Source organism: Amblyomma mixtum, chromosome 3 (genome assembly GCF_055824585.1).
Source record: "Amblyomma mixtum isolate Tamu chromosome 3, ASM5582458v1, whole genome shotgun sequence".
Taxonomy (NCBI): Eukaryota; Metazoa; Arthropoda; class Arachnida; order Ixodida; family Ixodidae; genus Amblyomma; species Amblyomma mixtum.
In genome coordinates, this window is record NC_143014.1 from 36,008,529 (window position 1) to 36,024,546 (window position 16,018).

General features: G+C 50.3%; 1 protein-coding gene across 1 annotated transcript in view; it reads right to left on the minus strand.

The window, feature by feature from the left end:
• The window catches only part of cpx (synaptic transmission protein complexin), a 167,005-nt gene extending 151,274 nt beyond the window's left edge, over positions 1-15,731 (minus strand). Inside the window, exons 1-2 of the mRNA XM_089578700.1 lie at positions 15,478-15,731; positions 3,945-4,162 (exon numbers count right to left, since the gene is read on the minus strand). Coding sequence (XP_089434826.1) covers positions 3,945-3,999 — 55 coding nt within the window. The 5' untranslated portion in view covers positions 4,000-4,162; positions 15,478-15,731. The remainder of the gene's footprint in view (positions 1-3,944; positions 4,163-15,477) is intronic.
• Between the last annotated feature and the right edge of the window lie 287 nt (positions 15,732-16,018).

Here is a 16,018-nt window from a genome sequence, read left to right on the forward strand (position 1 = left end):
GGGAAAAGTGTTTGCATTTCCCCACGATCGAAATGCGCCGGCCGCGGCTGCGCGCATCGGCGCTGCGGGATGAGCAGCAGAACGTCCCGCTGCGATAGTTGCCGCTTGTTCGGACAGAAGAGGAACACAACCGCCAAGATTGGGAAATTCAGCGTCGCGTTTACGAGCTGCCTCTAAACAAAACAAGAAAGAGGCGCTGAAACATCGATCTGCGCGCTAGCTTTCGCCAGAGTGGGTAACGTCAGCGCAATTTACACTCTAATAAAACACCCTCGTTGGCCGTACATTTCCTCTTTTTTCTTTTTTTCCAGTTGATGACAGGGCGCAAGCTCATCAGATTAGAATGCGCGCGATGTGCCACCCAGTCGCAGCAGAAACCAGGACGGGATAAAGAGAGGAATACAGCCGGAAAAGTGGCGCGTGTATACCGGGTGTTTCAGCGAACACTTTCAGAAGTTTTCAAAAAGAGGGTTTTGGGGCAACGTATTACCAAGGTTGGCGGACACCAGAAAACCGGAGAATCGCATTAAGTAGTAAGCTGGTTAACTAATTTTTGATCATTAACTTCTTAACTAGCAGAGTTATGCGCCTAGTTGCAATTGAAGATTTGTAGCCGGTCGTTAGTAATAACCATATCAGTTTTATAATTTAGAAAACAAGATTACCCTTGGCGCTGTGCGTCGACAAAATTTGTCTTTTTGACTGGTTACGTGCACTGGAAAGGTTGGTTTGCCTGCATGCTTTCTAAAACGCTTGTATATTCGCAGGATGCAGCCAGATTTTGTCGAACCACAGCGGCGAGGCTAATCGAGTTCTCGAAATTCTAAAAGCTGATACTAACGACCGGCTATAGTGATGGCAGGGCTCGGGGGACAAAAAAAAAAAGAACTTTGGAGAAGAAAGTTTTTTTTCTAGCTTTTTACGTGAGGCATGGAAAGTTGTGAAAAAAAAAACCCGGCTCGGTCTAGTGGCTCTTAGCAAGCATGACCAGTAGTTATTCCGGTAAACATTGAAAGTGTGATAGATGAATGTGCCAGAAAGTGTCAGGAGGAAAACGCAACAAAGTGTGAGTTTTTCGACTACTATGGAAAAAATAAGCCGGGGTTTAGCAGAGACATCGTGCTTACTTGTCAGTTCATAACAGAGGCATAAACGCCTGCGGCGCGAAGTAATGGCATGCTGCATTTTCGTATTGTGCCATTTGTGCAGCCAGACATTGTGCCTAAATTATGGACTTTTTCAGCGTCCTCAAAAGTATGCTAAAAGATCTGTTGAAGATACAGTTGGAAAGGTAAACTAAAACGAAAAAAAAAACCAGATAATGATACTTTTACAGCTTCTAAGCTCTTTTTTTTCTGTTTAGGATAGGTCTACCTATCTCTGTAACGATTTCTTTTTTTTTTTTGCACTTTCTACCTGTGGATGCATATTAGTGCCTCTGTTGTGTACCTAAGGCAATGGTCATAGACGCCAAGTTGAAGGGGCACTGAGGACAACTTCATCTCATTTTGTTCTCGATAAAAAAATAATTGGCTGGAGGTTTAGCGTTGTTAAGCATGCAATATTGTGGGAAAACAAAGCTTCTTTTTTTCAGGTGGACACCACCTGAAAGCGCACCACGTGGCGGTGGTGCGCTTTCAGGCACCACCGCCATGTGCCTGAAAGCGCGATTGAGGTTGTCCACTGACCCAGGGAGCCCAGTTATGCACGTCTTCAACTTTTTCATCATCAATGCCACTTTACCCGACGTACGCAGGCTGGCTATGCTCCATCGCCGCGTTTCTACAGCAGTATTGTCAGCGTCAAAGGGTATCTGCCATGTTTCTGCCACAGCGTTGTCCACGTCAACGCATGCAGCGCTCATCTCTCTGTCACTACCGCCACATAGCTCAAAGCGCGGATATTAGTTTGATAGCAATATTAGATGATGCAGAAGACGACGTGCAATACACAGAGCGAGAGCGTGTTTAAAACGAGGTCTTTTTTGTGATTAGAACGCGGCAGTGCACCAATACAAGCCAAACTTCAATTTATCCTCAGTATCCCTTAAGGCTTAGAGCGGCCTGTTTCTGCTGTAATAGTCTTGATGGTGACATTATTATTATTATTATTATTATTATTATTATTATTATTATTATTATTATTATTATTATTATTATTATTATTATTATTATTATTATTATTATTATTATTATTATTATTATTATTATTATTACCTAGTCAACATGACAAAAGTAGCGCAGCGGCGACTGCAGAGAATTTTGTCATCTCGACAACCAGCTACTGGGCGACAGAAACCGTTGCTCTAAATCAGGTGCGGCTCCGTCGCAATGACGAACCTTTTTTCGTTGCTTTTCCAATTGGTATGTAAGAACATTCGCGTTGCGAGGTTCCATTTCACCTGCCATGGCGCTCCTGCGACAAGCCAGTGATTTTCGCCTTGAAGCGCTGGTTTTTAAAAGCTGAGCTCCATGTACGCGAAAACTCACACGAAGGCGGCAAGCGATGAGCGACGCCGTCGCACGAAGCTGTGTCGCTTGCCTCGTCGCTCGGACCTGCACCAACAGAAAATTTCGCTCGTCGGCCGGAAGTCCCCCCGCGATTAGCCAACCAGCAGACCCCCACCGGCTGTGTCCGGTTTGTCACATAGCTTCTGCTCTGAGATCTGCCTTCGCCTCAACAGGCGCGTCGTCTTGGTCATCGCCGCGGTAGAGAAAATATTTACTTTGCTGTAGCTGTAAGGCAGACCTGCAACATTTAAACAATGAGAACAATCTGCTTGTTGGTTACGGAGGGCTAACAACATTTGGAGCGGCCGCACTGCAGGGAGAGACGAATGTCGAGCCGCGGGTACCGGCGCTCGATCCACCGTGCCGCTGCACTGTTCGTGCAGAAACACTCGCGGCGAGTATTTTTGCTCACGTACAAGTAGACTGCGGTGACAGGTCACGGGTGTGTTTTCCCTATTCTGGAGTGCGCATGCACCGAATGAAAGCACACCTCCCCCGTGAATCCGTGATGTGACTTCGTCTTGGCTAGCACGCCGACTTGGTCATCGCCGCTGCCCCTGTACCGCCGCTGTAGAGAAAATGTTTCTTTTTTTTCTTAGCTATAAGACACACCCACAAAATTTTATGAGAGATAACAGGTTACAGGCGTGTTTACAAAGATCGAGTGCGCAAGCACGGAGACCGCTGTGCCCGTCGCCTGCTGCCTCGCCGCGTCGCTCTCTTTTTCGCGCACATGGAGCCCACTCTTAAGAAGCATGTAATGTCTACACTAAGTCAGGAAATGCCTTGGCAAAAGATTATATCGGGGATTATCACTCTAATGAGCAGAATGAAATTACCGCAACTAACATAATCATATTCACAATAATTTAGCTTCTTAAATGATTTCAGTAAGAATGATTGCTACAATTTGTTCTTGTTTCGTTCTTTTTTGCTATCGTTTTGTTTTTCAGAACGTTGTTTTAAGTCTTCAGGAAAATGTTCTTTTTTTTTTCAAAATTTAAAAAATAAATTGAAGTGAAGATGCAATAAATTATTGGTATTTCATGAGATGTGATAATACAGTATTAATACGCCGGCACATCTTTCAATACGCTCCCTGCAACTGCTTGTACTTTCATATCTCTATGTATAAAATTACCTCAAAAGTTTAATGAGAGGTAGTGAAGGTCCTGTGGCCAATAAAAAGTAGACATACCTAAGTTAAGTTACTCTACATATATTTTTTTTTGCCTCGACTCCTTCAGTAGAACAAGTTTGCATATTACAAAGTAAAAATGGGAGGCGACTTGTGCTTTCAAGGCGTTTTAAAAGAAATCCCAGGCAATCACATCATGCCTACAGTTTCCAAATGCCGAGCATTTGTTGCGCCATAGCAGACACATCGAGCAAAGTAGACAACACTCGAGACCAGAGGAGAAGCGTGCCACTGACCTTTGACGGCATTGAGCTTGCTGCCCATCATCTGCTTGGCTACGAACGCTGCCATGTTGGGGGCGCCTGTCTCGGGTCACGTCGGCCGGGAGCCAAGGGTTAACCAGGGGGTTTTACAACGAGCAGCGGGAGTACCTGGTCAGACGCAGGGTCCGTCCAGGGGCCGAGAAAGGATACAAGGCAGGAAGGCGGGCACAACGGGCAGTTGCCAGGCCAGACTGCAAAGATACGAAGTACGGAAACACACGCTCAGCACTGCGCAAGGTCATCCCGGGATAAACTCTGGGCAAACAGCACACAAAGCCAGGTACAAGGCTGTGGTTCAATGGCTCAACCAATTTGGGCCATTTCTCGTGCCGTTCGAAAACCGCACGCCGGCGGAGAGCGCAAAGCGACGCCCATCAAATCGCAACACTAAGCGGCGATGTATTACTTGACAATCGCTGCCCCGCCCGCGCTGGAGCACATCAGCGAGGGCAGGGCAGCGATTGCCACGTGGTACGCCGCCACGCAGTGTTGCGATTTAATAGGTGTCGCTTGGCGCTCGCCGCCGGCGCGCGGTTTTCGAACGGCGCGAGAAATGGCCCAAATTGGTTGAGCCGCAGCGACGAGGGTAGCTGGGTTTTTGCAATTCTAAAAACTGATATGGCTATTACTAACGGGCGGCTACGAAAGAGAGACTGAAGATGACTGCGGGGAGCATGAAATGCGACGGGAATGAGCGACAAAGCGGTGAATATGTGAGCAGGGTTATGGGAGAGGAGTGCAGAGCAGCAAGTAGACAAGGAGCTTTGTACACGGGCACCGAAGCTATTGTTGCTTCGTCTACGGGGCCGTGGCTCTTCTTCCACAGCATGCAGAACATAGGATGTCACGTCCGACCACAAAGAACCACGCCTCACAGCTGGCCTTATCTGTGCACCGAGTAGGCGAGAAGCCTCGTCCCCAGTGTCCTCAGGCAAAAAGTAGAGCAACAGAAAAGAAAGCAAACTAATCAAACGCCCGTACTGAGCGTCAGAGAGTGAACGCTGAAGGTTATGAGGAATGTAGAGCGCTCTCCACTCGTGTTTGCCGTGCGGCGCGCTACAAAGTTTCTCGCGCCCGTGTTAAGCCTTACGTAACAGCGAACTCTTTCCTAGAAAACCATTTGTTTTACCGACATTTGCTCAGGCGACCAGATACTTATTGAATAAGAGTTGACGAGAGGAAAAGAAAGGAAGCACAGAACACGGTTTGTGGCGCAGCTAAAGCAGATGATGCAGGGCGGTGGATTACGCAGAGGTCAAAGGCGGAGGCCTGTATTTTTTTTTACAGCTAAAGCTGTAATAGCATTGTACAAACCATTTAGTGGAAGAAATTTAGGAGGTACAACGGCAGCTGTGTAACGCGTTATGCGTGTCGCGTTGGGTGGACACCACCGCCACGCACCTTAAAGCGCGATTGAGGTGTCCACTGACGCAGGGAACCAGTTAAGCCCCCTTTTCTTACCTCAAAACCAAAGAAGTCTAAACCTTCCGTTGGTTTTGGAAAGGAAAAGGCGCATAACTGCCTAAATTTGTAGGCGGACACCTCCTCCACCTCACAGCACGATTGAGGGGTCCACTGACCCAGTGAGCGAGTTATGGGTCTTTCATTTCTTCAGAATCAAAGGAGCGTTTAAACTGCGAATAAGACAACACTGGGAACTAGACAACTTGCTTCGCGCAAGAAGTCCCTAGAGCCTGTGAGGTGTGCCGGGAACGGGATCGAACCGAAGACCGGAAGCGGGAAAAAGGGCGAGTATGTGCGCGAGCGAGAAGGCGCCAAAACGGGCCACTGAGACGCCCAACCCGGCAGTCACCTTTGAAACGTCATAATGGACATGCCACCCCAGACCTCTCGGCTGCTAATGTCAATGAGCTTCGCTGATTAATGCGCTAAAGGCCGGCAAGCTTAGATCTAATAATTTTTTCATTAGCTTTTTTCCCGGGCGCGCTACGAGTTCCCATTTCAACAGGATCGAACCAGAAGCATTGGCATCCAGCAGCAGCTCTTCTGAACTTCTCCGCAAAAGTGGCGCTTGTAGCCCGCGAACCCACGACCTTTGAACTTTACGTGGACTCCTCTATACCAACTCCGACAGCCGTGGAAGTCGGTTGCCGTTCCGAATCGCGTGCATTCTCGAGGCACTCCACTCTGTTCCTCTCGGCCACATGGAGGCCTCGCGATGCCCGAGGCTATTTGCATCCACAGACAGCACAGGGACGTCGGAAAAGCAACGGCCGAAAGCGAAAATCAATACCTCGCCGTGCGGCGAAGAACGCGAGGACGGCGGGAAAGACACACGCGTGCCCACTGGCAACGGCGGAGGAGAGCGGCCGCGAAGGCGACACGTGAGCGGCGGGCAGGAGGCCGCCGTGCAACGCGGAGCGTGGGAGGCGCAGCCTCTTCGCCACAGCTAGCTGACAGAGGGAACGAACGGAGTGTTGCGTTCAATTTGGCAGGCCCACAATGCGCTGTTACGGACACAGCTGTCGGTGGCATTGCGAATTCACGTTCTCCCGGAGAAATTGGCCGCCGTGCGCAACGGCTCCAAGGTGTGCCGACTTATTGCGCATTTAGTATAAGCCGCCACTCGAAGGCGACTGCCCACTCTGACCAGCATGCACGGTATTTTTTTTTTTGTATGTTGCTCAAACACCTTTTCGGACGATGAACTCGATTCAGAAGCCTTTTGAGCCGAGTTTCTGATTTGCACTTGTCAACCTGAAGCTGCAGAGTGCGCCGAATCACGTGTTTGCTTTGTGGCTGTGCTATACAGCCGGCTGTCAGTTAAAACTTATGTGAAGTTATGTCGTGCGATTGTACCCAAAGTCGTGAATGCGCTGTCAATCGTTCGTTTGATTTGAGATTTTTCAACGAATTTACCATAATTTTTGTGGCTCCAGGAAGCAGGGAAACCGAAAGCCGAAAATATTGAAACCCGTTGTACAGTCCCTTGAATGTGAAAGAGAACTGAGTTTGAGCGATGAATAATTGAATACTTCGCTAAATTGGTGCGATAAGCACACTGTTTCCGGCTTTCTAACTAATTTTCCTGTTTCCGTAAATTTTCCTAAAGTCGTTATCAAATTATGTAGAGAAAAACCCAACGAGTATGTTTTTTTTTTCTTCGCGCAAACTGGTTGTTCCCTTTCATATTGGAGGGACATGCTGGAAAAGCGTTATGACGACGCATCATTAGTAGCTGGGATGTATTTCCAATAATTACAGTCTAGAAGGTAAAGAACAGTTAGTTCTGAGGTGTAGCTCTTATTTCACATCAGATTTCAAGAAACTTGGAGGATTCTTTGAACAAATTAGTACGGTGCGGGATGTCAAGCTAGACAGTTTGGCACATACTTATTTCGTCAGAAAAGCACATATATCTTTCTTTTCTTGATTCGTCGGACGCACAGATTGGCTACAGAATGAAGGGTTCAAAGTCGTCACCTAAGTGATCATGCACCTAACCAAGAGCTTTGTACTGCAAGTTTGTGTTCTGACAACCCTGTAGCTTTTCCTAGGAGCGTGTAAAAGCATACCAAATAGCATCTTAGACAGCTAAGAGCAGATACTCGTGGACAAAGGCGGGCACAAAAAGTGTCGCTAGCAATGACTGGAACTTCTTGGTGGGAACAGCCGAAATAACAAAACGCAGACACAGAAAGGAACACATAGAACGTTTAGTTGACAGTCAGCTTCGTCTACGTTCTGTGTGTTCCTTTCTGTGTCTGCGTTTTGTTATTTCGGCTGTTCCCACCAAGAAGATGAACCAACTAGCTCAGTTTTCTACTCTTTTAATGACTGGAACTTACAAGAGTTGAGGTGCGGGCTAGATGGTTGATCATGTTTGACGAAACAGCGAAAGGAACGAGGACGTAGACATAAGAGGACAGACACAGCGCTGGAAGTTAACTGGACAGTGTGGTCAGTGCGACGTTAAAAGAATACAGCGTTGGTAAGAGCGTATCTCTGTGAAAAGCGTGAAAGCAATACGATGCGTCAGGAAACCTACTCACGGTCAGATGTAGATCAGTGTTCAGGGGTAAGCAAGCACAAAATCTTTCGCGGACCGTGACGACAGCATGGTCTTCACGCAGCGGGCTTCACGTCGTATAATTACGGACTTATCCAGCATCTAGCTCCTACCGGTCTGAATATGACGCCTAATAAGCAAAACAGGCCGTTATACTTTCAGGTTGGTACGCTACAAGGACCGCACCGATCGTTCGTAGTTGACTTCGGCTGCATTAGCCCCCTTGATATCTTCAATGTTCTACTAGGCGTATGTTTTACCTCAACGACAAGCAAAATGCACAGCTTGGAGAAGCTTGGTAGAGTGGCAAGGGGGGTATATTTAGATGTAATGTTATAAGTGGTAGAGAACTCGAGAAAACAGATCACGAAAAAAAAAGGAAGGAAAGATGGAGGGTAAAAGGGGAGGTGCAATTTAAGAGCGCCTAAGGGCTCCTGTGTCAAGTGATATAGTCAAGTTCGCGTTACGCGATCAGTTCAAGTGATGTAATCACGTTTAGTGAAGTCATTACGCCTACGACTAATCCGCTCGACTAGCTGGGCCGCCATCGGCCATTCCAGGTGAGTGATGCTTTATACAAGATTATTGCAACACCGAATCCAGCGTTCCCTTCTCGGGTGCGGGATTAAATAGGAGACACGAGATAAAAGAGCAGCACTTAATTATACATCAGCCGCCAAGGGTTCTAGAGTTCGCTTCAGAGGTGCGCAATCAGGGCCGAAGGAGAAGGACGCGGTACAAATGGCGGCGCACCACGCACGTAACAAGAAACGCCAAGTACGCTGCTCACTGCCTCCTAAACGTGGAACGTATGCACATGCTACGCCGAGAAAAAAAAAAAGAAGAAAATGCCAGTGCAGCGGGAAAAGAGAGATGACTGAGGCATTAACAGAACGGGCACCGAAAAACGGCAGCTAAGCAGAAGCGAAGCAAAGCTGTGCTTATCCGAGCGCGCTGCTAGTTCACTTTCTCTGACGCTTGTTCCTGAAACTCGCCATAGCCGCCCCCGCCATCTTGCCCCACCCGCAGCGAGAAACCATCAGTGCCGCGCTGGTGCATCGGCGTGGCGCCATCGGGAGCCCGCCGCTGCTCTCGTAGAAAGGAGTTAATGGTTCGTGGCGCCCTTAGGTGAGACTCCGTGCATACGGCAATGTCGCGCGCCCGCGGCTGCCCCAGCAGCGTTTTGTTCGGCGCTTCTCTCTGCTTTTGGCGTTGCGCTGGTACGCGTCAGGCGCGAAGAGTGCGCGCGAAGCACATAAAAGATGGCAAGCACCGCGGGAAGAAGACGGCGCGAAGGGAGGCCGAGGGAAGCGCGGCAGTGGAGCGGTTCTCCGGCCCACGTTCATAGGCGGGATTTTATGTCCTCCCTCGCTGCCAACGTCCAGAAACACGGCGGTGAGGCGATAAGAAGCGCCGTCTTTATCTGGCTCATGGCAGATAAGGTGCTCTGGCGGGCTGGGCACGCGCCAAACGATCCCATTAGCGATACAGTTTTTAAAAAGGCCATTTATTACTTGCCCCGCAGGGCTCCTCGCTGTGTGAGCTGCCTATCTATCGCGAGCACGGGAAAGCGAGGACGTACCGGTGATGCAGCGGCCAAAGTGAAACACAGGCGAGGGGGAAAGGAAAACAAAAAGGCGAGCAAATGGGCGCTGCGCAGAGAAAGTGGAAGTGCAGCGGGCCAGCGCGTCGGCGACGGAATGGCTTGAAAGGGTGCGCACGCATATCAGAGGAAAGCATTGCGATAGGGGAGGAAAAGGACGGCGAAAAGAGACGGAAGAGAACGAAAAGAATCAGACCGATCGCGCAGCCTTGTTTATCCGTCGACTGTTTTCTCAATCTTTATACACTCAGCTGAAATGGCGCGTCATGGCGACGCACTTTCACTGGAGGCAAGAGGGGGCCCATGAAGCGAGTTTCTGCCCCCTCCCCCTCCTTGTGCATTGCAATTCTCTATCCTTTTTTTTTTTTTTTTCATCTAGCTTCGATAGAGGCTTTCCAGAGTTCCGTCAGAGCCAGGCTCGCCGATCGCGAGACGCGCCGCGTGTGTTTGTGCAAAGGAAGAAAAATAGAAGGCAGCCGAATGGGAAAGGTTGGGTGCAGGGGTCTAAAGGGGGCTCGCCGGCACACGCTTGTATCGCGCAGCGGCGGTGCGTCCTGGAGTGGCGTGAACACACGTGTACACAATCCGGCAGCCGCCGAACGCATTAGCAGGCCCGCGCTCCCGCCGAAGCTTAGAGGACGGGGCACGAGCTCCCCTTCCTCTCCCTCGACCTTGCCACGAATCAGAGAGATGACACAAGAACTGGGTCGCCTAATTTCTGGCCCACTTCTTTTTCAAGGGTGCGCAACGAAATCCCGCTACACACGCGGCTACAGACGGCGACGCCCGAGACCGGCTAGGCGAAAACAAGCTCCTCTGCAGGGGCGGAAGCGGCGGAGGTGGTTCTGCTTCCTGTATCCGGGCTCAAAAAACAGTCCCGCTCTTCGCGTCCCTCCAAAAAGAGGAACGTTTTGGAGCGCGACTCTCACTCGATACTGCCGACTGCAATCCTTTCGCAACTTGGCAATTACGAGCGAACCAACTTGGACAGAAGGCGGGCGCGTGGCGTTTCGTCGAGCTGAATGCAAGCGGCACTTCATTCCAGCCGACGCACTTCTGACGTGGCGAACACGAAAGCTGGGGTTGCTGCTGCTGTTGCCGCGTTCCCGCGTTCCCGCGGCGTCTTTTTTGTTGTCAACTTTCCCGATCCGCGCTCGCAACAGGTAAGAGAGCCGGTAACAGCTAGTTTCTCTCGATACCATGTTGGAGAACAGGCTTTGAACGAGTAATGGGACTTACACGCTGTCGACACTACAGCGCGAACCGGCAATGACTGTTTTCATTTGGTTTCGCTCTTTCGCGCGATAATCTGTTTCGTGGCGATTCTGGAGGCAAGGCGGGGAGGCGACGGTAATGTTAATGATGAGGTGAGTAAACGACCGGAAAGAAAGACAAGTGAACAAGGAACTGTTGAATTTATCCGCCTCTAAGGTTCCTATAGAGTAGCAGAAACGGTGTGAAGACAAAAAGTAATTATGGCGCGATCAATGTAACTGATGCAGCGGAATGCGTTCGCAGTCACTTTGCGGCTCGAGCGTTCCGTGTTGGTCGATGCGACTGGACGCGACTTTCGCAGAGCGACGTCTAGGTGTCCAAAATCGCCGCGTATCTCACGTATCTCCTCTTTCTCCCCTCTTCGGTTCTCCGACGCCTGCCCTCTCATTGGCTGCTTCCGGAGAACGCGCGCGTCCTGTCATTGGCCGCTTCCAGAGCGTGCGAGCTCTCACTCTCCCTTTCCGCGTCTCTTCTTCTTCCTTCTATTGTTCTTGCTCTTTCCTCCTTTCCAAGCATCTCTTGCTCACAGCGATTTCTCCCCTTGGGTACGCTCATGCTTCCTGCTTTAAAATACGTTCCTCTTGAGAAGGTTTCACTCGTACGAAGTAATTATGTCCTGCGAAAACCATTGCTACATTCCTCGCTAGATATTTATCTAGCCAATTCTACCCCCCGTGTACTTCCTTTAGGTCTGTAGGTGTTTTATAAATTAAGCAATAATAAAAAAATATTCATAGCGAAGGCCCTGCGGCAATGGCAGCATAACTGAGGGTAAAGCAGCCCTCCGCTTTAAAGTGGTATAATTGGCGATTTTCACGAAATCGACGCCCCGCTGCAGAGAGAAGGATCGGCGCGTGCGGAACCACGTCGCTTGCTCCGTTGCTTGAGCAGTTCGCCCGCATATTCCGACGCTGTTTTCAGAATTTTGCTCAAAAATATATCCGGAGCAATGCGGCATAAATGTTTGCACGCCAACCAGATAGATGAGCCGCTAAGACTCATTGCGTCAGCTTTCTGGCGGCAGCAATACCTGTAGAGAAGGCATGGGAACAGGAAGTTTCTGAGCTGTAGTGGAACGCTCGCATATCTATGGCAGCGCAGTCCTTATCAGGCGCCCAACGTATATTTCTAAGACGATCTGCCTGGGCTAGAAGGGCCTATATAAGCACGAGGAGCTGTTTGTTTCTCTGAGCCCACATGACTAGCGGGCACATTTCAAGCGCGAAACGTTTTGTGTGTGTGTGTGTCTGTAACTGTAAGGCTTATTACGCCGTGCGTGCAAGGTGACGTGCTTTGTAATCCACTAAGATGGAGGGATGTCGTAGACTGGGCGGTTAGCTCAAGGGTATACAGCAAAATGGAAACTTGTGTAAGCTGGTTTACTTTCTGCGGCACTACTTCCTCTAGTCGACTTTGTTTATGTTGTGTTCTTTAGTCTGTTGCCCTTTTGAGCCGTGTAGTTATTCGTCACCGTGCAGCAGAGACGCAAGGCAAACCGTCAGCGACGGCCGCTTCAAATCAGACACGCGCACTAGTGGAGTGTCCACTCGGCTGTTATGCGCAACTTGACACGAGACACCTGGCCCCCTTCGGCCAGATCAGTACGCTGTGACGATGTATGCATACTTGCATTCGTCGTTGCCCTGTGTCTATTCTCTAACTGGTTGCAGGCGTGCGCAGCACTCCGATGCATTTAAGTGATGCGCAGAGACCATTGTATGTTACGTCTTGCTTACTGATCCTTCGCATTTTTTTTGTTTATTAATTCCGCAGATCGTCGACTGCAATTCATTGACCTCAGTACAAAAAAAGTTTCTTACACGAGAGTAGTACAGGTGAAAGCAATCTCCAAGCCGTTATTTTTATGGGAATGCTAAATGACGAGATTGAACATAATATGAACTATAAAAGGCTTCAGTAAAAAAACAAAAAAAAAAACTGACAGACGATTACGACAGTCGATAATGCGAAATTTGAGCGCAGCTCTTCATACGCCACTTGCCACCGCTGGAAAGTGGCGTGTTAAGCTGCCAGCCACCCTCCGTGATCTTCCCGTGGCCTCCACCTTGCGGTTGTCAGTGGCAGGTGGCGTTTCGCTCGGCTACTATACATGCCACGGTTGTCAGGAGGCGCGTTACAGCGACTTCGCTAGCTACCCAGAGAACGCGACAACTACGACGTGGAATCCAGGAACGGGCTCCTAAGAGCTGCGCTCTAAAAACCACCCAACTCGTGACTATTTAGAACACAAATAAAATATTCTTTCGCAACCAAAGCCAAGGCCGCATAGCATTACAAAGTTAAGCACTTTGAACGAGAAGTGGGGATGCTAAATTTGCCTACCGGCAGATCCCTAGCCCAGGACCATCTCTGGTTCGATTTATTGGGGTTTAACGACCCAAAGCGACTCAGGATATGAGGGACGCCGTAGTGGAAGGCTCCGGATAATTTCGACCATCGGGGGTCTTCAACGTGCACTGACATCGCATAGTATACTGGCCTCTAGCATTTCGCCTCCATCTAAATGCAACCGCCACGGCCGGGATTGAACACGCGTCCGTCGTGCCAGCAGCCGAGCACCATAACCACTGAGCCACCGCGGCGGCTAGAACCATCTGTCTTTATTAAACTGAGCCACGATGCTGAGTCACGAAAGTGTGCCCCTAATTGGATGCCGATTGGGCAAATAGGGCATTTGAAGCAGAAACCGGTGTTTGCACGCTCGTTTTGGGATAATTCACAAGGAAGTTTGCTGATAAAAGCTGGCACAGAGTCACTGTTGCTTGACGGAGCCGCGCAGAGTACGTAGGTGAGTGGGGTATTTGCAACAGCGCAAAAAGCCAGCTTCGTGGTGCAGCAAACGAGTATCAGCTGCGTCGAGACAACACCACATCACTACGCACTACGACGAAGACGAAAGGCAAGCTCTCCACGCTGTTGTAAAGAGCGCATCCACGTGGCCTGATCATGCGGTCTAATTGTATGAAGACGATTAAAACCAAACTGATCGCCTCAGCTTCGCTAATTAGTGAAGTGCAGCGAAGAAGGGACAACTTCAACACGAGCGCAGTCATGGTCATGCGACAATCACGGAAAGCTAAACTGCTCTCAATTGCAGTCTTCCTCGTCATAACGATGTTCTCTTTCACACCTGATCTTCTTCGTTGAGGAGGCACACAACCTAATCCGGGGTTGGTAGTCGATCTGAACCGTTTTTCTTTACTGCGGAGATTTGCAGTTCTTCGTAACCGTATGGCTCCGCGCAGGTGAACGTTAACTTCATTCCCTCGTTATAAATGTAATTCATCCAAGGATCCCTCTAAAACTGCTTGGCGGAACAGAGGGCACTGTACTTGCGAATAAGATAAGAAATAAGCGACTGACGGAGCGCTGTTGCGACGAGAACAACGCTGCGTGGTATTCACATGTGTGTGGCGCCACCTCTGCCGACCGCTGGCTGCGCGCCGGCACCTGTCGTGATGGAACGACGCTACGGAACAATCGCTGCGACCGGACGGGAGCGAAACAATGCGTCCGCCGCGTTTTATTCCCGGCATGTGGACGGCCGAGCCTGTCAACGGGGCCGCGCGCGCACGACACTGTAGCCGGGCTGTATTCTTCTCCGTTAGCACATCGAGGCGGGCGACGAAGAAACCTTATTATTCATTCTTTTTCCTGGGACGGATCGGGAGCCGCAGCATCTGACCTTAACGGTGCTTCTCGCGTAAACACCGACCGCGTGACCTATTGCCAGAAAGGGCAACAAAATGTCTTCTTATGGTTACGTATTGCTTCCTGTCCTTCGACCTCCATTGTACAAGAGACTTATTTTAGACGAGCCGACCTAATGATCAAACTAAAGGTGCAAGCAAGCTACTTATGAGCATGTCAAAAGCAACGAAAGCGCCAACACACACACACACACACACGCACGCGTGCGTGCGTGCGTGTGTGTGTTGGCGCTTTCGTTGCTTTTGACATGCACGCACGCACGCACGCACACGCACGCACACGCACGTACGCAAAAAAAAAAACAGCGTTTGTGTTTACGCTGTTTTGTTGAACAATATATGAGCAACTAAGAAAGTGGTGCTTGACGCCGTGGTCGATCGTTATTACTACGAAAGGTTGCATTAACTTGCCGGCGGCTGGGCTCAGGCGTCTTCCTACGCACGAAGCAAAATCGTTACCTCTCTGGCTTGACGCAGGCAGTGAAAGCAAATGCTTCAGCTACGAGCTCAGTGGCACGCTCGCACACGATCGAACGGAGGAGGCGTTGGAAGCTCCGTGAACAATGTCCGTTTCGAGCAAGCAAGCGCACAAACGAGAGGAGTTTCGTCCTCGAGGTAAGAACACCCCGGCCGAAGAAATCTGGCTTCGAGAGGCGGCCGTTAGCCAACGATTACGCGTGCGCCAATTTTTAACTTTCTTATAGGTTAAAGTTTCCTTCTACTCATACCTCTAGTTGCGCAACAATAATTTTTCGAATGCGATTCAAGCACTTCTGACACTTCGGCAGCCTCGTGTTCTTACCGGCACTTCGGAGAGGCAGCGGCCTCTCGTGAGCCATGCATAATAAACGCCAGCGCTTCACTCACCGTGGAAAGCTCGTTTCGGACCAGGGAAATGCGTCCACGGTGGAGGGACATGCACTATTCCTTCCGCAACTCGGCAAGCAACAGCGGCGAGAAAACACACGAGTGCGGCGCAGGAGTCCGCGAAGGAGGAAAGCGACGCGAAGGCGCCGATGCGGCCGCGCTGCTCGCCTCCGAAGCGAGCGCGCGCGCTTGTCGCCAGCGACGGCTGTTGGGGGTCGGCGAGCACATGTAGTGCAGTGGCCACACACAGAGAGGCTGCGGCCGACAGCTGCGGACGCGCGCCCGTCGCCGACGTCAGTCACGCGGCAGGCCCGAACCTTCGGCGCCGACGTCACCCGTGACTCCGCGGGAGCACCGATGAGGGCCCGCGGACGCCGCCGTCGCGAGGGCGGCCGACCGGAACGACGCGCGGCGCTCGGACGCTCCTCGGTTCGCAAACTCCCGCGCCGCAGGAGAGCGGCTTGCGAGTCACGAAAGCGCGCCAGTGCAGCCGCTAGCTTCGTTATTTGTCTCCGAATCGAGCTGTCTTGGCTCCGCCCCG